Below are 25,255 nucleotides of genomic sequence, written 5' to 3' on the forward strand. Positions count from 1 at the left end.
CACTTTTAAACAGAAATGCATTGCTGGTAAGGCAATTTTCCAGGGGCAATGTAAGTCGTCTTCTATTAAAATGTGAAGGCCCTAGCACCTTTTTTTATTAATTTTTGTTTGTTTGCTATTGCCCCGACGCGCGTGCGTGTCCAAAATGCATTAGGCAGGCGAAGTCCCAATTTGACCTGCTGAGGATGCGAGTGACATCTGGATAGCATTTTCGCAAGTAAACTACCCGAGCTCGCCATGTTCGTATGGTAGAAATGCTGGAAAAGGGGTTTGTGATTGAGTTTCCTCGAAACAGAATTATGTTTTCTCGTACATTCAAATTACAATCCGATGTCACCGTGTCTGTAATTGTGGTTAAGTCGTACTTTACAAATTTTCTGACAGATTTCACTGTGAGAAATTCAATTTTTGTTCACCAGAACCTTGCACCAAGTGGAGGGCCTGCGCGGTTCGGGTGGCTCGGGATGATTTGCTCGTTCGCTAACACCTTGCGCAATGCGGAGGGCCTGCGTGGTCGGTGTGGTTGGCGATTTTTTTTTTCGCCACGGACGCCGTTATTGACGCCGACGCCGGATTTTCTGCCACACGGGGCTCATAACGCTGTCGCGTTAAAAATAAAGAGTTTACAGCAGTGACGGTAGGTACAATTAGATCAGTGATGCGCTCTGCATACAATATATCAGAGAAGACTCGCTCGACTGGGGCAAAATAAGTCATAGGCAGCTGTTGGCCGGCTTATATGATGAAGGCGTATTATAAGTGCACTTCTCTGGCATGAGCGCTGTTGCCTGATCACGTTGTTGGCAGCAGTTGTCTCAGTGAATGACTCGGGGACCTTTATTCCTGAGGTATCAAATTACATCATATTTTACGATAGGAAGCTGGTGGGCATGCAATTTATGTTGCAGTCTGGAACCTTCAACGAGGTTAAAGGTCAGCGAGGACGACCATAAATGCCGTACTTACATGCCGTACTTACAAGGAATGAAAACACAGGACAGTAGGCTGCGCCGGACAGCAGTCACTGAAGAATAGCTATTGCTGAAGCGGTTCCCTTGTTTTCGCTCTCCGCCAAACTTATTACAAGTCGAAGAAATGAATTTATGAAACAAAAATATTTAGAGGAAGGTAAGTCGTGTTCCAGCAGGCCTGTGATATCGCCATGGCCATTCCAGCCTTGAACTATAGGCCCGACCCACTAAACTTAATACAAGACTAACATTGTGACTATCTCTTTCTCTCTCTAGAATTCCCTACTGATAATTCACGTTTTTGGAGTATATAAGCTGCTGTTTTCATGTAATAAACTCAGCTGGTAGTCAACCCATGTCATGTGTGGTGCTGTTGAAGAGGTATCGTTACCAACGTGCCCATTGTAATATTCGACGCATCACACGCAAACACGATATATATATATATATATATATATATATATATATATATATATATATATATATACGCATGAAAAGAAATATTTCTGAAAATTTAATTTGTTGTAATTCCGAAATCGCATGAACGACAATAAAAAGGTTTATCTATAAGGTTAGTTTCTCGACTTAACACAAATTAATGCAACATGTTCTTACAGTTTTTAAATTACTCGCACTGGAAGGGCAATTGTGGAAATTTTGATGATAATTGACGACGTCTGTTCTTTAATGGGGCTCAAAAACCCCCAAATTTCGCAACTCTAAAATGGGTGACCTCTCTAGGTATTAATTTACAATTGACTGCTGAGCATATAGTTGCAAACTGTTCTTGATAGTAAGCGTTGTTAGCTGAGGAAACGCTAAAAAAAAGTTCGCGCTTCATGTTTAAGCCGTTAAATAACGCGTAATTGAAACAAGCTTTCTCCTCAACCCAACTCTACCATATTTTACTGTACTATTTTGCGCCACAAAGAGCTGAACTTGAGTGTGCACTTAGGAAAAGTCATCATCAGTTGCCGCAATACATTTTACTCAGTACAATGGTCAAGTTCTTTGATATTAACCTTCAAGTTTGGAAAATTTCCTAATCTCAACCAAATAACACTGCACTTTCAGTGACGTGGTAATTGTTTTCGGAAAACGCTTTGCGGTATTTCACAAGACCAAGGTGGACTATTTTCACCAGACATATTTTTGCCATATAAAAGATTTCGAGTACAACAAAAAATAAATATTGGATCACCTAGTTGGCTCTTATCTGAATACACCCTAGGAATACAATATGGACAAATAAGAAACAACCTATATAATGTATCTTCACGGACAAAAAAGAAATAACTACGTCAAAATGGACACCGTAAAAATCTATGTTGTCATGGCATACAAGCTGATGTAGGAACTTAAAGGAGGCGTCGCCATCCTTTTCCATCCTTTTTTAATTTTTGCGTCACTTACGGTTTATCTAGCCTCCCTATCACGCTACGAATTACTCTTATTTTATTTTTATTTTTTTGTATTGTAGAAGAGTAATTTATCGATACGCTTACACTTATTTTTCTCTTTAAGGTCTCTCTAAAGAGTAGTCTGTGTCCTCTTTTAGGAATTTAAACCTATCCGATACTTTCCAAAAAGCATTGACATTATCTGTAGTTGCCTGCAAAAAACAAAAAAATAACATGGCGTGCTCGCGTGCGAACCTTCACTTACGTGCGTCGCAATGCAGTCATCCACTTCTCGCCTGAGTTTCTCCTGCGCTTCGGGATGCACGGCGAGCAGGTGTGCGGCGAACGCCACCGTCGACGCGGTCGTCTCCTGGCCGCCCACGAAGAATAGCACGCACTGGGCCAGGGCTTCGTCCTCGGTCAGAACTGCACGCAGTGCGGAAGCCGCCGGTTTACCAGCGCTGCATACGCACACTCTTTTCCACCACCCGTAACTCCTCCTCCACCCGCACGCTCTCCTCATTGCCCAGACATATATCCATCGGTGGATACGCATGCCTTCATCGCCCCTCGCGTCTGCTCCCTTCCCCTACAATCATGGCATCCGGGATCGGGCAGCGCGCGCTGGATGCGCCCGCCAATCTCGGAGGCTATGTTTTTCTGGCGGAAAAGGCTCTCTCCCGCTGACTTCGGGCCCGGGCGATTCTTACAACAGCCATCGCTTGTACCTGGGACCAACCATATCGACACAATGCGCAGTGACCGCGAAGTGTGCTGTTCCTGCGTCTGCAGCGGATGCCCGCCCTGTATGCTTTGGACCTGCCCTGCGACCGAGACAGTCCTCGAAAGTGTGAACGATTCACACTTGGGAGTGTGAAGCTACGAAACGAGCGTTGGCCAACCCGAAGACACTGAACGATGCCTCAGGGACAATAGAGTTAATAAGTCGCTGTTGCAGTACCTGCACGAAACGTGCCTCTATGCTTATATGTAATTTCATTCCAACATTATGCCCAGTGGCAACCTAGACGAAAGAAATAAAAAAAAAAAAAAAAGATCAGCAAACCTCATGAAAACCATGTTATGACGAATTGGCCAAGTCGCTCCCGGTGGTTCCGGTGTAGCGAAATACGCGGTTATGAGAAAAAATTGTTCCACAAATGACATTTTCGGAGTTTAAAGACAAAGTTCATTGCAGAGAGTTTCGGTTCTAGGCAATGTGGCTAGCTTTCATCCCACGCTAGATGTGACTACTTTTTGTCCACTGACTATATATTCAATGCATAGTTTTGAACCCACAGGACCAGGTGCTCGTTCTGCATGTGTCAATGCTTCTTCATCCGGGAAGTCTAGTATGACGAAGTATAGCTTCAGTATAAATTGCAAACAGCCATTGCGCTAATCTAGGAACGCATCTCCTCCCACATAATATAGCGCGAAATGTAGCCCGCTTACGCCTTGGTGACTGATTATTCTGAGTACGCTCCAACAGTAAACTCTCAACGAACTGACCCAACAGTATGTCCTTCTAAAGAGTGAGTGCTGACGGTGAATTCACTTGATGTCCTTTAGGCTACATAGTACAAACGTGGATAGCCACGGTTTGAGACTTACGAAGGCCGTGAAGGACCGGAGCTGCTAAATAAATATCCTGAACATATTACGCCTTGAGCGTACATATCTTGAACCTATAAGTTCTGACAGCGTTCTGTAGATCTGTGAAGGATGTCTCTGAAAACTAGCGTGCGTAAATTTTGGCATCTCTTAGGCTTTTCAACTGTTCTTCTGAGAACAAACTCTTTTGTTTTAACAAAAAAAATATTATGTAACTGATGCATAGTTTCTTTTTCAAACGTTTAAACGCTTCCTTAGCACTCCTTGATGCGAGCTGGTCTTACTGCTGCCTTGGTCAGCTTCTTCACAGCGGCAAGCGATCAAGTGCTGAGGGGAAACTACGAGATTTACGAGGGTATGCAATTTATGTATCGTGATATCTGATTTGCCCTTTAATTTGTGTTATCAGAGAATCGTTTGACGTAATTCGTTTATAAATCCGGTGTTGTGCATGTAGTTTGAGTCGATTCTTTATATATTGTATTTGTGTTATGAAATGCGCAGCTTGATTTACGTTTCTTTTCTATTACGTTAAACAGCCATGCACTAAAAGTTAGCACATTATTTTATTATGTAAAAATTCTTCCAGAAACTGTTCTGATACTCTAAAGCAGGATATTTTTTTTCTTTCTGCTGCTACCCTTGTATTAGGCTATCGAATTTTTTGCATAAGATTTTTTTTCATCTATTTTGAGGGAGGAAGGGTACGTTGCTCATTGGATCATTGTCGACGTCACCTTGCACATGCGTGCGGGAATTGTGCCGGCATTTCCCATTGCGTAACATGTATTGAAAAGACGCTTGGAAGTTCTACAGCCTTTTCCATTACGACCCCTTTCTAATTCGACTAGAAAACGCTCGATAGATTTTCATTTCAGGAGGAGTCAATAAAGGGTAGTAAGTTTGAGCGTGTACTTATTACGGTCATTGCAGTATCCTCGTATCCACGAAACCTAAACGAGACGTCAGCCTCTTTGAGTTGTCTGTGGATTGTCGAAGAATCCGTGAAAAACTTTCTGAGAAAATGTAACAAATGCCGATTTACAGCCTATATATATATATATATATATGATTGCACTGAGACATATATATATATATATATATATATATATATATATATATATGATTGCACTGAGACGTTTTTAACTAGTAAAAAAAGAGGGCGCAATACAGAAGCGGGAAGCACACGGGACACGACGCTGGAATACATTATTTATTTTGCAAGTGCTAATTGCGCGAAGCAATAAAGACAACAGCAGACAAGGACGACCAGCACCTTAGTTTCCTTGCAACAGAAGTAATGGAATAAGGAAAATCAGTCGTGTATAAATCCACCAGGTAGATGAATATTCGTAAAAAGGAGAGTTGTCCGCCACCCGATTGTATACCCTGGTGCCGTACAAAGGAAGACCTACATACGGGTTTCTCAGTAACAAATCTTCGCGCTTCAAGAAATATTTGTCCTGATGGTCCGGGGGTTCAAACCAGTGACTATAACGCCTTTCCAGGGTGGTCGCTGTACCACCTGAGATAAGAGCACGAGGCTAGCAGTTCGTGGAGCGAAGGCGAATCAATCGACAACTGGAAGCACGGCGACACCTAATACGGTAAATCATCAATGCCAATTTTTCCTTTCACGAATTTTTTATCCACCTTGAGGGTGTCAACTCCGTCAGTTGACAGAGTTGATGTCGTTTGCATGTGTTTCTCATACTCGTCTTCCGTCTCTTTAGCATTCGTATAGAAATGCCTCAGTTGTGCAACACGCCGCAACTATAGGTCTACTTTCTTCTCTCTATGTGAGACGGGTTCAGAAATGTAACTCTTTGCTGCACAGCTGGCTCAATCTGGCTCAGTTATCAAGCATGCAGAGGACAGCGTGCAGATGCTTTAAGTATTTACTGGGGCGGCGGAGAGCCATGTCGTCCTACAGCACATCTGAGGAGGCATCGTGGACCGTTACTTAACGCGCCTGATCCTAAGAGACTTAATTTATATGGGCAATCAATGACAGCCTGTCGCGACGTTCTGAATAATGGGAAGTCGCACGCGGCGTCGGTGTGAAGCCCTAATGGGCCTCCGTAAGGAAGTTAGAGTGTAGGCAACTGAGAGAGCAAACTTAGGATTTGGCTTTGGAAGGGAAAGCTTTAAAAAAAATAAGTGCGTGCGAAGGTTGCAGCGCTGAGCGCTCCTTCGCCGACAGCCCATGTTCTTGATAGGCCTGTTGCTTTGTTTTTTCTTTCCACACGGGAATCCACCAGCGTGCTTTACAAAAGAAAAACAAAAGCACTTTGACACAAACTGCAAAGGGGTGACAGCGTTGGCTATAACGTAACATTGGAGAACAATAGCTAGTGATCGAAATCATTCTTTTCTTGTTTTTGTTTTTTAAGTGTTACTTATAAGGCCCGAGAGGCGCTGTATTCTAGTTGCTTTTTGTGCGTGCGCGCGCGCGCGCGCGCGCGCGCGCGTGTGTGTGTGTGTGTGTGTGTGTGTGTGTGTGTGTGTGTGTGTGTGTGTGTGTGTGTGTGTGTGTGTGTGTGTGTGTGTGTGTGTGTGTGTGTGTGTGTGTGTGTGTGTGTGTTCTTTAGGTTTTCTACATGTACGATCGTCCTTTCCTTTAATATTGTTCCTAAAGGTTACCTTTCCAAGGGTGTTGTTTTGTTTTTATTTGAACAAGTTGTTCGTATTACCGCTCCTTATATACAAAGACCTAGTACTTCTAGCACCGGTTACCTTGGCGTGATTGGATTGAAATACCATGCCTGGCTGGCACGGCAGTTTGTCACTGTTATTTTTGCAAATGTAAAACAGAGCGGGAGAGTGATACGAAAGAAAGCAGAAAGGCTGGTAGCTTAACCGGAATGAAACATCCGGTTTGCTGCTCTACGCTTCAGGACTATAGGTATAGGCTCAGATAGAAAGAAAAAAGAAAGGAAGAGAGCGAAAAGCACGCAGACGACCCATGGCAGTCCCTCAAGTTCGCCGCACAGTATCGCGTGCAGCACACTGAACACAAATAAAGGCTAAAGGGTTAGTGCAGGTTCCTTGCCCTTAGGAGTTGCAGCAGTACCTTTCGTCGCCCCCTGCTGCGATCGCTTGTGAGGTCGGCACGCCAAAATAGCTTGCTCTCACAAAGGTCTGTGATCAACAAGACCTATAGCACATTCGCGAGCGGTCGCCTCTGTACACGCTACATACACTGAAAGTACTGCCTCCCAAAAATTTAATAGTATCGTGCGAGCGTCGACAGCACAGCGTGTCAGCGGACTCGTAGCGGCCAAGGGCACACCTGAAGCACACAAGGCTGCAAATGGCACTCGAACTGGATATCGCCTTATACGCCCGCTCATACAGTCGCCTATCACTCCACTCTTCACCGCTGCAAGGCCGCTGACACACCGTGCAGTCGACGCTCGCACAATATTATAAAATTTTTGTGAGACTGTACGGCACTTGACGATCTGTAAGCCGACAACATGTCTGCGTAAACACCGCACAGTTTTTCTTTTTTTTTCGTACAGCTAATCTCTAGTTTTAAGCGTGGGTTGGAGTGTGTCATCCGTGGTTGGACGGCTCTCAAGGAGATTAATAAAAGATAGTCATTATTTTCGGTGTGTGCTCGGGGGCTGATCTGCTTAAGCAGGAGATGCCAGCTGAGAAGAACATTTAGGTGCAAGACCTTTTGCTCGTTTCGTTGAATCACGGTCGGTCGAAAGTTGGTTTGAGGTCATCCTATCTGCAGGAGGATATATAAAAGTTTATTGCTGTTCATCGAGTCCATTTAGCGGGCTGATGCGCTGGCGGCAACTGCCACATAACAAGTGTGTTCCGTTAGAATGTCAGGCTCAAGTTGCATGGCGATTTCCTCCGGAAACAAAGACATATGTTGGCTTCTTTTCACGGGAATGTATGAAAGATAATTGCCATTTTTGCGAGCGCACTGGTACTCATGTGCTGCATAACAGCTGAGAAATGCATTTATCGCCTCATGCTCTGTTTACTTCGCAATGCACAAGCTCAATATGTGGCCTTTGCGTTTACTCGTTTCACATAGGAGGTAATAAACCCAGGTCAGTTTCAAGTGAATCTGAAGGGATAGTTTGATAGCGGTGAAAGTCAAGCGATAAAAGCACTTCAATTCCCGTGCTCTTTTTTTTTTTTTTTTAGCGTAGCTCACCGGGAGTGTATCCTGAAATCAGCCTTTAGATTCTTTCTTTCACGCGGTGATGAAAGATTTTTTTTTCTTTTTCAAGCGAACATGTAGGCTCGCTTGACCCACGAGAAAGAAACATTGAGAAGTATACCGGCTAGATTTGACAGTAATCTTAGGTGTGCAAGAATGAAACATGAATGAGGCAAAAGGCCAGAATAAGGTTAGCGCTGTCTTTATATTTGGCAGCCACAGCTTGTTGTAAGGACAATAAAGGCTGAATATATTATACAGCACATGAAGTGATTCTTGCTTGCCACAAACGATTAGAACAATTCCCGTTAGAATATAATAGCCTGTTCGGCCAGTTCTTTCTGAACGATCCGGCAGCGCTCCAAATGTAGTATAGGACAACATACGTACACTGTTTTGTGAGCATAAACATCTTCCAATCCCTGCAATGAAACCTGATTGTATCTTATAGATGTGTTTATTCAGGTAACGCAGCTTTAGAGCTGTTCTGTTTCTTCTGTAATACATGGACCGCTGTGGAGAAATTGAGGGGCAGAGTGTCTCGGTTACTCCATTTCTCTATGTTACTCTGCAGAAAATAAAGGAATAAATGAATCGGTGCGTACTTGGGCGCTGATCTTAAGGCAGGAGCTGCCAACTAAGAAGAACATTTACGTTCAAGACATTGTGCATACCGCATAAAATGCCGCCATAAAACTGCCCTATCGCATTTTGTTAACACTTCCAGAGCACTCTGAAACGACCTGTCAAATATCGCATAAGATGGCGTAGGTCGATGGTAATGCGATGTGTTTTTTTTTTTTCAATTCCAGGTTGACACAATTAAGTGGGGCCGTGTAGCCAGATCACGCCGTTGTTGTGGGATGCTCATTCGTAACAGACAGAGTTTATCACCCTAACGCGAACACGTTTGCGTTGAGCAAGGTCAAAAGTTTTGGGCAGTTATTTCGTGGACCGAAATATATCCAGAAGTAGGCTTTCAGGAGAAGACAGGGTAATTAGCAAAAAGTTCAGGAAAGATTAAACCCTGGCAATAAAAAAATAAGCTTGCCTGGGACACGGGACAATAGACCAGAAGTACCAATCGCATGGTAGTTACAGAAACGAAAGCAAGCAAATATGAGCTCATTAGATCTGCGTTCCTTCCGCAGGATGCTCTCTAAAGCAAGATGCGCGCCCTATTGTCAGGTTTGTCATTTCCATCTGCTTGGTTTACTCGCCACCTCTAGAATATATATTACATTTACCTGGGGGATGAGGTGGAGAGATTGAAAACATGTGGTTCCTGTAATACCATTTGACTCCTAAATGGTCGAAGGCACTACGAGCGTTAAAGGTTACTTTTAGGAAAGGCTGATTAACATGAAAAACATCATCACTGTGCATGCGCCTGACTTTTTTTAGAAGCGAAGCATCTTCTGGTCGGGGCTATGTCACTCCCTCCCTCCAACCATCCGCCGTGCGGCGTCCACACCCGCACTGCGCATGCGCATCTTCCTCCCCTCCTCTCCTTGTCTCATCTCCTCTCCTCTCGGCATTCCTCCTCTCCTCTCCGATGCACCTCTCCTCTCCGGATTGCGCAACGAATGGCAACACCTGCAGCTCCGCGCGCGATAATGCGAAGCAGCTTAGGTTAGAGGCGCGACGGTAGGCGCTGCATACTCCGCTGGGGGGCGCCACTGTTGCTAGCGGGCGCGCGCTCCGCTCCTCTCATTCTCCTCCCGCAACGCCGCGATGAGTGCCACGGACAGCCCCAGCGTCAACGCCAGCGTCAACGCCAGCGTCAGCGCCGTGGACAGCGCCGCGGAGAAGAGGGCTCGAGCCGCTGCCACGAAACGGCAGCGGCGACAGGCCGATCTGAAAACTAATGGGAACTTGAGTCGACCCCGTGGCTGCTTCGCATACTACTCAGGGTTCCCCTACGGGAAGATGATGTAATCTTTTTAACCTCTCATCTCAGTGTGACATTATGTCTTACACTGTCTGTTTAATTTTTCCCGATTTCTACGTCTCTGCACCTGTTCTTTGTTTATATTCGTTTTTTTCGAACGCGACGTGATTATGCTATAGCCCATACAGAAAATCGTGTGAGCGAAAACAAAACGCTTGCTTTTTTTTCACTAATTATTGCTTTAGAGGACAAAGCATCGCACTTATTTGACTGACCTTTAGAACTCGACGTGCCATTTGACTTCGATTCCATGCCGTCATCGAAGTAGTCGGTCCCTGGTTCGTCCCCGCTTTCGCCGCAGGGTGCCAGCCGACCTTTTCGAGCTTCAATCATCATTTGCAGAAAGTCGTCTTGTCTCTGCAAGATGAGTTCAAGCGCGCCGGAATAATTTTCAACATTACGCATACATTGGCATGTACAGCGTTTGTGAAAAGTTTACGGGCTACTCTGCTTCTTCACCACACGTGTTCGGCTGTGTGGTGCAGTTCCCATGGGCTCCCCCGCACTGCACAACTCTGGACGGTGATTATGGCGCCGTTTCGAAGAAATGAGTAAACGATAATTCGTTACTCATTTCCTGGCGATAATTCGTCAGGAAGTTCGAACTTATGGCGTACCGCAGGAAGTTCATTAGACAGCCTGTAGTCGGCATGGCGGTCGTAGGCAACGAAGCTTGTATACTATTGCCAAAAAAGGTGTACTTTCTCTCTGCAGTGCACTTACATATAGACCGTGGTGTTCTTCAAATCATCCTGAAGCGTTTACTCTAAGAAAAAATTACACTATAACGGGAGTTGGGGCGCCCGCGGTGCAGTTTCACGACGTCGTTGCGTTTCGGAGAACAAAATTAAGCAAAAATTGTCCGACGCTGTACCGGGACACTTGCCGAGGTGCGGTGACAGGCCACTCTTGTATCACATCTCGTGGCGGTGTATAGAAAGGCCAGAAAACGTGGATACATTTCTAGGTAGAAGAAGGGAATACAAAATTGAGCAATGGGAGGCACAACTCTCCAGCTCGGAGTGCAACTTGTGCTCCTAGACCTAGCCCGGCGGGCAGCTAAAGCTTGTGGACCCTCGGACGAAGGGCCCCACCCATCAAGCTTCCAATTCCGCCTTTTACCCTCTTCCCCATTAGTCAAATGAAGTTTCCCTCTCTCCACGTCTCTCGCCTCCGGCCTGTAGGTGGTGGTGGTGGGTCGTAAAACCCCGCCACCTCACTGCCACCCCGTCCACGGGGGATCAGCCGGCTACCCTATAGGCCCATGGATGGATGGATGAAAAACTTTATTAAGCGAGCCAGTTTGGACCCTTCAAGGGCCCAGGGCCACCGCACAGCCCTCACATTACACGCATGTGTCCAGGACACGTAGGGCCATAGCACTGGCACCCCGGTTCACGCAGCGAAGTTGGGTGTCCGGGTCCTGCAATGCAAGGAGGACCTCCCATGTTCCGATGGCGGGCTGTCCCTGCGGAGGCAGGATCCGCCGGGCAGCCGAACAGGAATGTGGTCTAGGGTGGCGTGCGACTCTCCAGAGAGAGCGCACTCTGGCGAAACGGGGCGGAAGTGGGATAGGAGCTGAGGGGTGGGAACAGTTCGGGTCTGGAGTCGCCTCCAGAGGATTTGTTGGCAGTGGGATAGTCGGGGGTGGGGAGGAGGGTAGAGTCGACGGGCAAGGCGTACCTGTTGGGTAATTTCGGAGAATGTGTGCGCCTGCTCCCTCGAGAAATCCCGGCTGGCGTCGCCATTTGCCCGGCTTACAAGTCCTCGTTATAGGCCCAGTTCTGGCGGGATTCGGGCCCTTGCTAGTGCGCGATAGACGGCGCCTGGGGAGACCACGTCGGGAAGTCGGAAGGTGCGCGTACGTGTTTTCCTCTTTGGCCGGCGGCGTTTATATGGAATAGCGTTCGGTGCACTCAGATTTGGGTGCACGTTAAACACCTCCGCTAGTCAAAATTAATCCGGAATATGGCATGCCTCATACCTCATAACTACTGTGACATGCCTCGCGATCACATCGTGTTTTTGGCACGTAAAAGCCTATCACGTTTAGAGATCACGAACGGCACACACGTATCATCGTGACATGGCGTTCTTGAAAAAAGAGTTCGTAGCGCTGAGTGTTAAAAAAAGACGCATATGAGATCAATGAGAGTGTTGTTTGCGGACAAGATAAATGCCAAAAGGTGTACATTTATGTAGCCATTAAAAGTGAAGCGGCGTCTATTTTATGTCGCTTGCAAAGGCATAAGTTCTCAGCATGAACGAACCTGTTTGCCTTCGTCTCTTTTTTTCATGATGCGCTGACAGATGCTCTTGAAGTAGAGGAAAGCCTTTTCGTCGAATGTTGCCAGCTTGATATTCTTGACAAAGTTGTGAAGTAGCACTGCAAACGAAATAATTGCCTTGGATTGAAGCCGATAGTTTACCAACATTCGGCCACATACAAAAGGAAATGTCGATGGTTGCAGTTTGGGCCAACTGGCTTTCTTCTCTGTGGCCGTTGTATATTTACGGACGCTTTGAGACAATTCTTCATTTAGTACCCAAGCTGCGTTAATTATTTATTGTGGAATCGAGAGGTCAAGGCAAAAGTACCACTTGAGTAGAAAATAGACAACAGTTTAGCAGTCGTCGTTAGCACGAGAACAGCAAGACACACCTATATTGATAGCTGGAACTTTTAAACAGTTTATTTTATGTTTAGTTCGATCCATGGACTTGCCGTGGCACTATGTACGAAAAACTAGCCAAAGGCTTCAAATAAATACATGCCGCCCTGCTTGATGCATGTACTGCAGCAGTGAATTCGCGCACTTGTCCGTTATCCAACGGGTGCAATCCTCCGGAACATTCGACTTAATCTTGCTTAATTGAACGTAGCTGTAACCGATATATCACATTCCTGGAATGTTGCCAGCATTAACTGCAATTTACATGCGTAGAACATCGATGTTAGCAAAGAAATGCAATTGTTTTCTTACTGGAAACAAGGGTCAATTCAGAACTAGTAGGAATTCAGCGAATGTCTTTCACCTTTAATGATTACCAGAGGCGTGATTTTCGCCGCAAAAGCCTTTCTCGCTTGTGTTACGAACTCATTCGTCGCGTCCGTGTAGGAGTCAAGCGTCGTACCAAACGCACATCTCGCAATCATGTCGAGAGCGAAGTGTCCGTAAAACCTGCAAGAAAAGTAATATACCGCGAGGCTCGTCTAAATGTTTTTGTTCAAGGTTAATGTGCAAGGTCACATGTCATCACTGCGTTAATTCGGAGTTACTAGAAAGCGTTTAGTGAACGCTTGTTATTTCGTGAAACGTATACATCTACATACCATACTATATAGGAACCTCATCACAGGCATCCTCATTATCACCGGTTTTCTTATCGCCGGTGTTCTTTTTTTGTGTGTGTGTGCTTTTGTTTTGTGTGTGTTGCTCTGTGCCTTTGTACACCGCCCTCAGGCGCTTCAAGTTGCGCATCGGGACGATGCTTCCTTCGAAGGGACGCAATTCCCGCGCCTGTACTCCGATGAAGAGGAGGAAAATGTGAGTATGCATGAGCGTTTTACAGCGTAAGCTGTTATGGGCTCATTCCAATGGTCACCTCGGTTTGCGATGGTGCCCGCCGCCGCTGCCGCCGCCGCCGTTGGGGACCGTAACCGCTATCGCCGGAAATGCGAAAGAAGTACCCGGTTCCCGGCGGGATCGAGCCCGCGCCCGCTGCGTGGGAGCCGGATACTCTACCACTGAACCACGCAAGCGCTTGCCAACGGGCAGTGGGAAAATGTGCTATAAATGCTCCCCAGGCTCGCGCACAGGCGCAGACGATCCAAGCCTCCGCCAGTATGGTGGCGCCATCTAGGTAAGGCGCCTGGAAGCGCAGCGTGCATAGGCGCAGACGACGAGATGTGATTCAGACGAGGCGCAAAATCAACTCGATTCCGATGTGAGATGTGCACCACGTATTCAGGATACCTCGTCGGTAGACGTTATGGCCTCTCCTCACAAGCTACGAACCGCTGCTGCCGAAGCGAATGGTAGAGCTACGTACGCGGCTACAACCAGGCATCATCGGGCTCAGCAGACTGCTGTGCAGAGAGCATTACAAGCCGCAGCTCGCTGTCGACGCCGGGCGGACAGTTCAGACCGTTCTCGTCAAATCGAGGCGAAGAGACTTTGTCGCGAAGACCCTCCACCAGCTTACGATGTGACTGTGCTGCGTGTGCCGCGCAGGCCTGTGACTTTTTTTTGTCAAGGCGTAGTGAAGAATTCGCGGTAGCGCACAGTATTAAAAATGCGACCTGCTGCTGTTCCTCTTTATCAGTGCTGTGCGACCTCTGTTTTTGACGTTGCGACAATATAGAATGGTGATTCGGACAAAGCGGTGCAACAGCTACACGCATTCTCTCTTTCCCTCTCAGTTAAAGATGGACATTGAGCTCGAGAGAAAGAGATGATAAACTTTGATTACGAGCAAGCGCAGTGTGCGCCCTAGGTGGGTGGCCTCCTTATTCCTGGTAGCCGAGGGACCATGGCCATCTGCCGTGCCCGCTCGATGAGGCTGCGCTATCTCTTCGGGCCCGGGCATGAAGCTTGGCCTCCCACTGCTCTTCGGTTAGTGTTTGGGCGTCTACGATGCCATGTTTTCCTACACATCCCCATACGATATGGCATACGGTGTCTGGGGGCATGACAGTATGGGCAGAAGTATGAATGCTGAGTGAGTGAGATTAGGCGCAATAGTACACCGCGGGCGTAGCTGTTGGTTTGCGATTTACTGGGGGTTACGGCCTCTTCCCGAGTTAGGTTCGGTAGAGGAGACGGGTCTAGCTTGCAGTGTTGCAGTGTGTGTTGGTGTGCTTATTGGGGACTTCATCTGCCCACCTTGGAGCTTCCTGTGAGGTGTACGAGAGCTCGGGCGGAGGCGTCGGCTGCCTCATTCCCGCAACAGGGACTCGTGCCCCGGAGTCCAGATCCTCACAGAAATGTCAAAGAATCGCCTATCAGTTATATACATTAGGTTAGAGAATAATCTTTTCAGGACATCGCACACACCTATCGCTCTGGGTTTTTGAAGAATCGTGTAATCAATCAGTCAGTCAACAAATCATACAATCAATAGACTAATCAATTCCTCAATCAACTAGCGTACATATTTAACACTAAGACACAAAAACTTATTTAGGTATAGACAGGCTTGTGGGGGAAAATATAAAAACAAGGAATCGGGGTATATTAATTAATATAAGCTAAGGATTAAAAGCGAAAGCCTTAAGAAAATAACCTGCGCCGAGATGTTTTATCCTAAGCCACACTGCCATTTTGCTTAAGTCGTTGTTATCGTTATTCACCCTGAACGACTACGCACTTCCCTCTGGTTTCACTTTTTTTTTCCTGGATCAGCTCCTCCAGTTTTCGCCGTATCGCAAATCCGGTCGCTCAAAAGGTGAGGAAGAACCTCTTGAAGGCTATCGAACTTGTGGTACAAGATTGTTCTAACACCGCTGAATATCAGCGTCCAGAGATTCATCAGAGATCCAGAGAATGGGTGCACCTTAAAGAACCGCAAGTGGTCAGAATTGCTGTGGAGACCCGTCCTGCATCGTGCCTCGTAATTGTATCGTCGTTTTGGGGCGTAAAACGCCCGAATTCAATTTCTTTTTATTGTCTCATAGCTGAAGTCTTCAATGCACATCATTATCTCGAAGATTCTGTATAGCTGACATTGTCCATACTAGTAAAAAAGAAATAGGAAAAAAAACCTCTGTGGTATGGTTTATGGAAGCTCAAGAATCATTAAAATTCAACACTCACTGTTTGACATCCAAGTCCCTGCTTTCTTCTGCTGCCCTTGCAAGATGCTCGGAATTAACTCTTGCGCAGTCCTGGATTAATTCATTCATCTGCAAATAGTGCACTTCGTGAGCACGCTTTTTGAAAGCGATGCTTTCCCTTCCGGGTTTGGCGTCACTGCTGCTGTTTTTTGTCGTCTGCTAGGTCGGTCAGTGTCTCGACGGATATATTTGTCTATATAAATATATATATGTCTATATAAAATATATAAAAATATATATAAATCAGGTAATCGAGAAATCTGCGGAGTACAATCAACCTCTCTACATGGCTTTCATAGATTATGGAAAGGCATTTGATTCAGTAGAGATACCAGCAGTCATAGAGGCATTGCGTAATCAAGGAGTACAGGAGGCATACGTGAATATCTTAGCAAACATCTACAAGGATTCCACAGCTACCTTGGTTCTCCACAAGTAGAAAGTTACCTATCAAGAAAGGTGTGAGGAAAGGAGACACAATCTCTCCAATGCTATCCACTGCATGCTTAGAAGTATTCAAGCTCTTAGGCTGGGAAGGCTTAGGAGTGAGTATCAACGGCGAATATCTCAGCAACCTTCGGTTTGCAGATGACATTGTCCTATTCAGCAACAATGGAGACGAATTACAACAAATGATTGAGGACCTTATTCGAGAAAGTGTAAGAATTGGGTTGAAGATGAATATGCAGAAGACAAAGACAATGTTCAATAGCCTGGCAAGGAAACAAGAATTCAGGATCGCCAGTCAGCCTCTAGAGTCTGTAAAGGAGTACGTTTATCTCAGTCAATTACTCACAGGGGACCCTGATCACGAGAAAGAAATTTACAGAAGAATAAAATTAGGTTGGAGTGCATACGACAGGCATTACCAAATCCTGACTGGCAGCTTACCACTGTCGTTGAAAAGAAAAGTGTACAATCATTGCATTCTACCGGTGCTAACATATGGGGCAGAAACTTGGAGGTTAACAAAGAAGCTCGAGAACAAGTTAAGGACCGCACAAAGAGCGATGGTACGAAAAATCTTAGGACTAACGTTAAGAGACAGAAAGAGAGCGGTGTGGATCAGAGAACAAACGGGGATAGCCGATATTCTAGTTGACATTAAGCGGAAGAAATGAAGCTGGGCAGGCCATGTAATGCGTAGGATGGATAGCCGGTGGACCATTAGGGTTACAGAATGGATACCAAGAGAAGGGAAGCGCAGTCGCGGTCGGCAGAAAACCAGATGGGATGATGAAGTTAGAAAATTTGCAGGTGCAAGTTGGAATACGCTAGCGCAAGACAGGGGTAATTGGAGATCGCAGGGAGAGGCCTTCGTCCTGCAGTGGACATAAAAAATATAGGCTGATGATGATTATGATGAAATATATATGCGAAGTTTATATGTGCTCCGAATAATGCCAACAAACGGGCTTACATAACCCACGTGTGCTCACCGACAAAGTAGTGGCACACGCATGTCTGTTACGTGTAATAAAAAAAAACTAAATAAAACATGCACATATAATGTCGGCGCAACCACTAACTTTTAAATGAAATGGTGCATTATATTGGACGCCTGCCACTGCTCATCCCCATGATTTCGGGTTTGCATTTCGGCATAGCTTGTGAGTAGTGCATAAACATAAAAACGCCACGAGAACAAATATGTGTCTTTTGTGGTGGACAAACATAAACATTGCACTAGGTTACATGCTGAGAAGATGAAAGTAAAGACAATTGTACACTTCATCATAGTTGAATAATATTTGATACACATTGCTTGATCTGAGGCTTCGCAAGGTTTTTCCATGAAGCTTCAATTCACAACGATTGCAACATGCGCGTTTGATCAGATTTTTTTTTTTACATTGTGATTCGGGAATACCAATTAGTCAAAGTGTCCGTCCCACTGAAATTCTGACTTCGAACGCCCATCTTAACTTAAGGGTACTGAATCGAAGCATCCATCGCCAATTCTTAAGGTAGCATCTGATGTAGATGTTAGCATCTGAGGGCCACTGCTAGCCTTTCTTGAGAGAAGCATATCGTAGCATAAGAAGCGCAGGTGTACTAGACATTTTCTGCGACATACGGGTAACGGCGGCGTAAACTGGATTGGATGTATACGTGCCATTATTCGCGGTAAATAAACTCCATGAAGAAAAGATATATTGAACGTATTACGGGACTAAGCGATAGTGACACGGTTTGGAACTATTGTTTTAGTGCGTGCATAATATTTTATTGTAATCGTTATTTTTTCTTTTGTTGATGCTCTAGTTGATTTCGTTCTCTTCGCGTCATTACAAGTGCGAATGTGTATGTGTTCTGAACTTTAGTTCCTTTTACAGCGAAGCGGTTAATGGCTCACTCTTCGATGATCGCGTCCGGCATTAGAAAAACAGTTTCATTGGCCGTATGCTGTATGTGCGAGTGAAAGCGCGCGAGGGCGAGGGACGCGTGATTTCATAGGGAGCGAACGCACGGCGGAGAGCAAACGCGACTTCCCAGTGAAAGGGGAGCGGTGGGCGGGGAGGGCATCGAGGCACCCTAGACTGTACGTGTGCGTGCCCGCTCACCCACTGCGGCGCATGCACGCAGCCCTGCCTAAAGGCTAGCCCTGCCGGCCTCTGCAGCCTGTGCCACCGACTCTCTCTGGGCTGTCGCCCGCCTCTCCCCTAACAGCGTTAACAACGGCGTTTAGCCGTTCCGTCACGTAGCCAGCGTTTTGACAGCGGTTGTGTGCGGTCACGCAAACAACGCGCACAACTGTTGTCGACGGCGGCGGCGTTTTGCCCGCGTTCGCACCGAACGCGCGCGACGTTGGTGACGTGTTTATGACGAACGTGCCAACCTTTGCCGTACACCCTATGGGGGTGTACCTTAACGATCATAAGGCCATGGTCCCGGTGGTCACTAAATAAATTAAAACCACCGGGTGATATACATTTCTCATTTTTAATAGTTGAAATAACTAATTACACCATCACATCCTAATAGCTATAATTGGAAATACATAATTCCCACCATAGTACAGCTTCGCTGGTCTTCCATCTCCACCCCAGTGGAAGGGCGGACAGCTTTTTTTTTGTTTTTTTTCTAGCTGAAAGGGACTGTGCGCACTAGGTGATTGTGCCCATCGGTTTGTAAGACAATTTATTTTTTCACTTTATTACAAATGACCTCTAAGTGACTTCGCCCTGTTCGGTAGCGAACTGCCTAACGAAGCTGCTAAGGTTCACTTCACTTCACAGCAGGCTTTCACTCATGCATCAGTTGAACATGGATAAGCCGGTGACCACATTGATGACCAACATTTACAATGCCATGACAATTAAACAAATTACATCAAATAAACTCAAACTCAGACAACAACAATGTAGCTGACAAACATAAAGTGAGCATGGGGCGCTCTCAACGAGGCCGATAACGAGACAGTTCTTTTTTGAGCAGATAACACGGATCAGAGGGTGAGATAGATCCTCGCCGTGTTATTGGAGTTCCAAGAAATGTCCCGTGACCATAGAGGAACACGAATGGAACCCGTACTTCGTTGTCGCCACTAATAGGCTGACATTGTGTGGGATCTGCATTTTTTACTATAGTCTCACGACTTCCCTGTTTGCTTTCTTAATTTTCATGACTGGCAAAGAGATCACGAGGTAAGTTAACGGCCCTGGTCGAAAATGCATACGATGTCATGTAGTACATACATTCCATATATGTACAATGTAATTTTCATCAGCTTCCTTCTCTTCTCTTTGTCTTTTTATCCCCACACCCCTTCCCCCCGTGCAGGGTAGCCAACCGGAACTACATCTGGTTAACCTCCCTGCCTTTCTATGCATTCTTTCTCTCTCCCTCTCACCAGCAACAATGTGCATGCGGTCCTTATCGTTCACCTTAGTATGTGTCGACAGTATAGGCTCAATCACACCGGCGACTTGAGGAGGTCGCGCGACCATTTGCGACTCGCGACCACGGTGTAAGATATATACTCCTTACACCTTGCTCGCGACCGAAGGCGACCGATCTTCACGCCGGCAAGCCCGGCTGAGCGCGACCGGCAAGTCGCAATCCCGGAGATTATCGTTCACAGCGAGAACTCTAGGAATCTACGCAGTTCGCGCGCACTTCGCTGGCACTGTTTAAATTGGTTTCGCGTTCCGGCAACAGCCATGGATTTTCATTCGAGCGAACAGGCAGACGTCGTCCCTGTGCTGATGTGCTCTACCGTGGTGTCCGCTGTGGCAGTGCGGAAGCCTCCGAAGAAGAAAACGCGACGCTGGTGGGTGCGCCCGAGCCTCCACTCGCGTGAAGTGGCTGGCCATGCAAGCCGCCTCCTGACCGAACTTTGTGCTCATGACAACGAGTATTATCGATAGCAAGTTGTAATTTCTAGCTTCGCGTTGCGGTGGGATTCGGTGTATAATATTAAAGCGAAGCTGTTCACCCGCTGTTCACCTTTGGGTGGCGTGCTGATTCAACGAACGGCAGCTGTAAAACTGGTTTGTGTTTTGCTTTCTTTTCCTGCTGTTTAGCTTCCAGCGAATGCGACCGCGTACATTCGACACGTTGCTGCAACTGCTGCGTCCCAGCATCACAAGACAAGACACCAATTACTGGCTTGTAGTCTGCATATGGTGGTGTGGACATTGCATTTGGCGTGGACGACGCCGGATAAAAACACATAACGTCACTTTCGGCGCGGCGCTGATTGGTTGAGCAGCTTTGCGACCACGGTCGCGCGACTGAAAAATCGAGCAGCGAGCGAGTGGCCCAAAATAGAAAAGCGACCATTTGCCACTGGTCGCTTTGCGACCAACTTGATTGCGCGACCGCTGTCAGTCGTCGGCGTGAATGAGCCTTATGACCGACCTCCAAAAGCCCTTTGAGAGCAACAAGCGAACGTTTGTGAAGAGCCGCCGTTATACCCGTTTCTGAAGAGTAGCTGTTGGGAAGCAACCCTATTAGGATTTCATTTATAAAGGCAGTGCCAATATTCAAACAGTGAGCGAGTGTTCGAAAATATTTTTCTGTTGTGTTACTGAACGTTCGTGTTAAAGCAGAGTACAGGTTGCTTGTAAATCAAGAAGGTTTTCAACACGTATGTTGTGTCAGTTTACAATGCAGTTTTCTCTCTTATGATAGCATCTGCATCTATGCTTTATCTGTAGCGTTTTTGACATTTATGATGTTGCATTTTACAATGTGCCATGTTTCTTATGGCAGTTTACGTATCTGAACTTGATCTGCAGTCTTATTTATAATAAGTTTTACAATGTCACTTTTTCTGTCTTTTTTATTACTTCGTGATATTGTGTGATAGATTTCCGTGGCACCCACGTGAAAACTAGTTGCCGGCCCTATCTGTTGGTGTCAACGTCTTCTTATTTATTCATGCCAGTAAACAAATAAAAAATGGCCCGTGTCGTAAGTAATATTCTCACCTTCCTCAGCTTTGCCGTTGAAAATGCAGGCGTAGCAAGTTGACGTATTTTTCTCCAGCGTTCGACAGGTGCCAGTGTCATTATGTTAGTGAGAAATGGATCGTCAAACTTGTGCTCCTGCAAAATGTTGTACATAACATGAATGGCTTTAACTTCATGCCATTGAAGACTGCGAATTGAATTTTTCACGGTCAGGCTAATTTGTAATGTTCTTATCTCACGCATTCGGGCAACATCGTGGAATAACAAGAGAACTGAAATCCTACAGAACAAGACCCTATACCTTTAATAGTGGGCAGTCTCAAGGATTTTAGGCATTCCTGTATAGCGATCTGAGTCGCCATAATCAAATAAGATGACAAGAAATGAAATTTCCGATTATCTCTATAAACAGTGCGGGGCCAATCACAATAACTGATAACATGCAGGTCAACACCACAAAGAAAAACTGCAAGTCAGTAACATCTGACGTCCATTATTGTCGTAGCAACACTTATCCTGCCAGATATGAAATAATCGTGGGAAAAAGAAAGCTTTCATTTTCTGGCTGATGTTTCCAGGCTTCTACTGCACGCATGCGATCCTATTCAGAGATGATGCTTTAAATCCGCAATTAGGGCTTCACAAGTTGTTCTAATTCTAATAGATATTGTAGAATTTCCCGCGTTCTTCCTACAAGAAAGAAGAGAACGAGCATCGGCAGGATAGCATCGGGCCAGGGAGCGCGTGAGCGCGTTTGAAGGGACTAGCCTGCCAACTTGGACGTTCTGGGCTGAGGCGGACGCTAATAAACGCCTGTCTGAGTCTCGAGTTTTTGTCGGCTGTTCCGTGTGCCACGTATTCTAACAGATATAGTAGCTTCTGCCGAAAACTTTCAATAATGAATTGGGAGAGCATATTGTTCACTAAAGTAGTGTTTCTCTGGTGACAAGATTATTATTGAGGCGCTTTCATTTTTTACAACAGTATTGATTACGCTACTTGACCTTTGTCACGGAGTAAACGAGCTACAACCGCCATCGGTTGTCTTCCTTCATCGGTAGCAGAGTAGTGTTTCATGTAAGATTATTGTCTGGCCTGCACGTGGTAGGGATCGGTTTAGGATGCTAGAATTTTCCACGGAGCTGCCACCTAACCGATGCCACGAAAGATACGCGTGCGTTCCATCTCCGTTTGGCAAAGCGGAAATTGCATTGTCGTTATCGTTTTACTGCTGTTTCCGTGGTAAAATGTGGAGCGCACACAGAGCAACAGTCCCATAAAAAGTGAAACGAATATTGGCGTATACGGCAGCGGAAATGAGTTTCATGCCTGCAACTTGTGTGTCGTGTAATTGTTCTCTTTTGCTCATGCCCAGCGTACGCGCGAGAAATGCAGAGCCTTTATTTCTACTATTGAACGAGTTACTAAAAGACCAATATCTGACAAGATTGTATTAGGTCCTTTAGCCTGACGCCAACAGAGCAGCTGTGGTCATCGGAGCCACTAAAGCCTTCCTCCAAGCCACAGGACTCGACGCACGACTCTAGAATGACCCCAACGTGATGGACATGCATATACGCACCTCCTTATCTTATCATCGTCATTCATCGCTCTTTTTCTCTCCCCGCTCCTTCCCCAATGTAGTGTAGCAGGCCAGAGCAAACTATCGCTCAGGCCGACCTCTCTGCCTTTCTTCAAATAAACCTCTTTTTCTGTTTTGATGAGTAGCTTCGCTCCCATTAATATCAGAGGCGAAGCACCTTAGGCGAAGCGCCGAGCCTTGTCCCTCCTTCGTCGTCCGTAGCTTTGGTTTGCAGGGAATCCGCTAGGGGCGCTGCGGTCGTTCCCGAGGCGCGCTCGCTAGATCTCTTTCTCTCTTCAGCCATGGATGATAGCGGTCGCTTCTAATAACGGCGCGCCCGCTATGGATGAAAAGGCGAGAGTGGCGGCTCAACTGCAAGTGGAGTCGAGGGCTCGCAAAGCTGCTGCAGCACGACGACGCAGACAACAAGCGGACCCGGAGTCTAGGGCTCGCGAAGCTGCAGCAGCAAGGCAACGCCGGCAAGCGGACCCGGAGCTGAGGTCTCGCGAAGCTCGCGCTTGAACCGAGCATCGGCGCCACCAACCTCAGGTAGAGAACGCTTCCCGCGCTCTCGCTGCCTCTGGGTCCGCTTGCCGGCGTCGCCGTGCTGCTGCACTGATCACAACGCAGTCTTAATGAAGGAAAAACGAAGTCCGTACCTCAATACCATATAAGACCAATAAAACAACATTGTATATACTGTACACATGGGTTGCATGTTCGAGTGGGCAATGACTCACGGCTACCAGACTGATCGCCGGTGCTTCGCCCACTCATCATCATTCACTTCGTGGATATGCGGTGTTTCTTTTTTTTGCTGCTCCGAGCATGCGGAAAGATGATGGCTGCCCACTTTAACGTGACGTTAAAAATCAGAACCGAATACTTCTTACAACATGACTAGTGAACTCGGTACGAATCACCGTACCAGAATACCAGATGAGGAATACCGGACACACTATTAATGCCACTATATTTTTCCCTGTAAGTATGAACCACAGCGCTCAGCCATGACGAATCATTGCAGAGACGTCACTTTTCGATATGCAGCAATCTGCGAGCGTTTTTGTTTTATTATTTGTTTATTGTTACAGGAATACTCGTCGCCTTTTGGCTACACGTGCATGCGAGTAGTGAGAATAAAAGTGATCATAAACATTTGAGTTCACCATCTACTTTCAGTCTGTATGGGTACGCCATTTATCCTCACCCTCCGATATAACACGTCTGCACAACCAGCGGAATCTGGCTTGATTCTGCACATCGGATAAAGACAAGGTGTTTCCACCTGCCCTGAAGCACGGTGAGAGAAAATTATATGCATCGAAAAGCAAGGCAGCGATGAATGAAACAACAGGTCGCAGTGTCGTGGCAGTTTTATGGTCAATATCCATGGAAGTAGTTGCAACATCTAAAACCAGGTCCCGACAATTTGTGCTTGATGAATGCAAAGCGAAACTCACTCCTCCAGTCTATAATACACCTCTTCAACGTAGTGAATAGTTTGTTAAAAGCCTTCAAAAATGATCGATTGGTGGTGGGTTATTGGTGGTGGGTTGTTTTAATTGTATACTCAAAGTTCGCCTCTCAACATGCCTCCTAGACCAAGTAGCATGCCAAGCTTGTCGCTAAGCTATCCTCTCCAGACACCATATAATGTGCGATATAATACGCGACTGGTAAACTTTCTTTCCTTCTTTCTATTTATCTGTGTCTCACTCTTCCTCTCCAATGTTCAGCACACGGGCGTTTTTACACTCCTCTCCCAACGCCATATGGCTAGAGCGGCCGGTAGTGCGTTCACGTACCCAACGGCCAGTGCGCCGGTGCGCATGATTCCAGCTCAGAACAAGCCCTGCTCACACAGGGTGATCACCTTTAAGTTTTCCGGAGTCCTTAAAAGTCACCTCTGGCGGATAGCATAATTATTGCCCTTGAGCTTGATTATTCGAAGAAGTGGATATTGCTAGCACAACAAATCCAAATTCATATTCAGATAATTGCCAAAACTTCAATGATTAACGTCCTTAATTACTTAACGACACACAATGCAATATGCGAGTTGTAGCCGGTGAGCTTGTACAATGCATCCACTCGAAATGAATCTCCAGGATGACACCACGTTTCGAGGATATTATTTCTCCAAAGTGAGGGACAAATGTACACGGGCGTTCCAGTTACTTTCGTGCTTCTGCATAAACGAGCGTTTGGCTAAAAAGGTAAGTGGAACAACAGTGCATTTTTACGGCGAGTTTGACTGCGTATATCTCCAAACGGATGTCAATTTGGAAATTAATG

The 25,255-nt window shown here is 46.1% G+C and overlaps 1 protein-coding gene across 1 annotated transcript in view; it reads right to left on the minus strand.

The window, feature by feature from the left end:
* LOC119462278 (cytochrome P450 3A14-like) overlaps positions 1 to 25,255 on the minus strand; it is a 66,539-nt gene that overhangs the window by 32,878 nt on the left and 8,406 nt on the right. Inside the window, exons 5-10 of the mRNA XM_049673230.1 lie at positions 21,394 to 21,510; positions 15,939 to 16,027; positions 13,159 to 13,304; positions 12,393 to 12,508; positions 10,338 to 10,479; positions 2,637 to 2,797 (exon numbers count right to left, since the gene is read on the minus strand). Coding sequence (XP_049529187.1) covers positions 2,637 to 2,797; positions 10,338 to 10,479; positions 12,393 to 12,508; positions 13,159 to 13,304; positions 15,939 to 16,027; positions 21,394 to 21,510 — 771 coding nt within the window. The remainder of the gene's footprint in view (positions 1 to 2,636; positions 2,798 to 10,337; positions 10,480 to 12,392; positions 12,509 to 13,158; positions 13,305 to 15,938; positions 16,028 to 21,393; positions 21,511 to 25,255) is intronic.

Source organism: Dermacentor silvarum, chromosome 8 (genome assembly GCF_013339745.2).
Source record: "Dermacentor silvarum isolate Dsil-2018 chromosome 8, BIME_Dsil_1.4, whole genome shotgun sequence".
Classification (NCBI taxonomy): Eukaryota; Metazoa; Arthropoda; class Arachnida; order Ixodida; family Ixodidae; genus Dermacentor; species Dermacentor silvarum.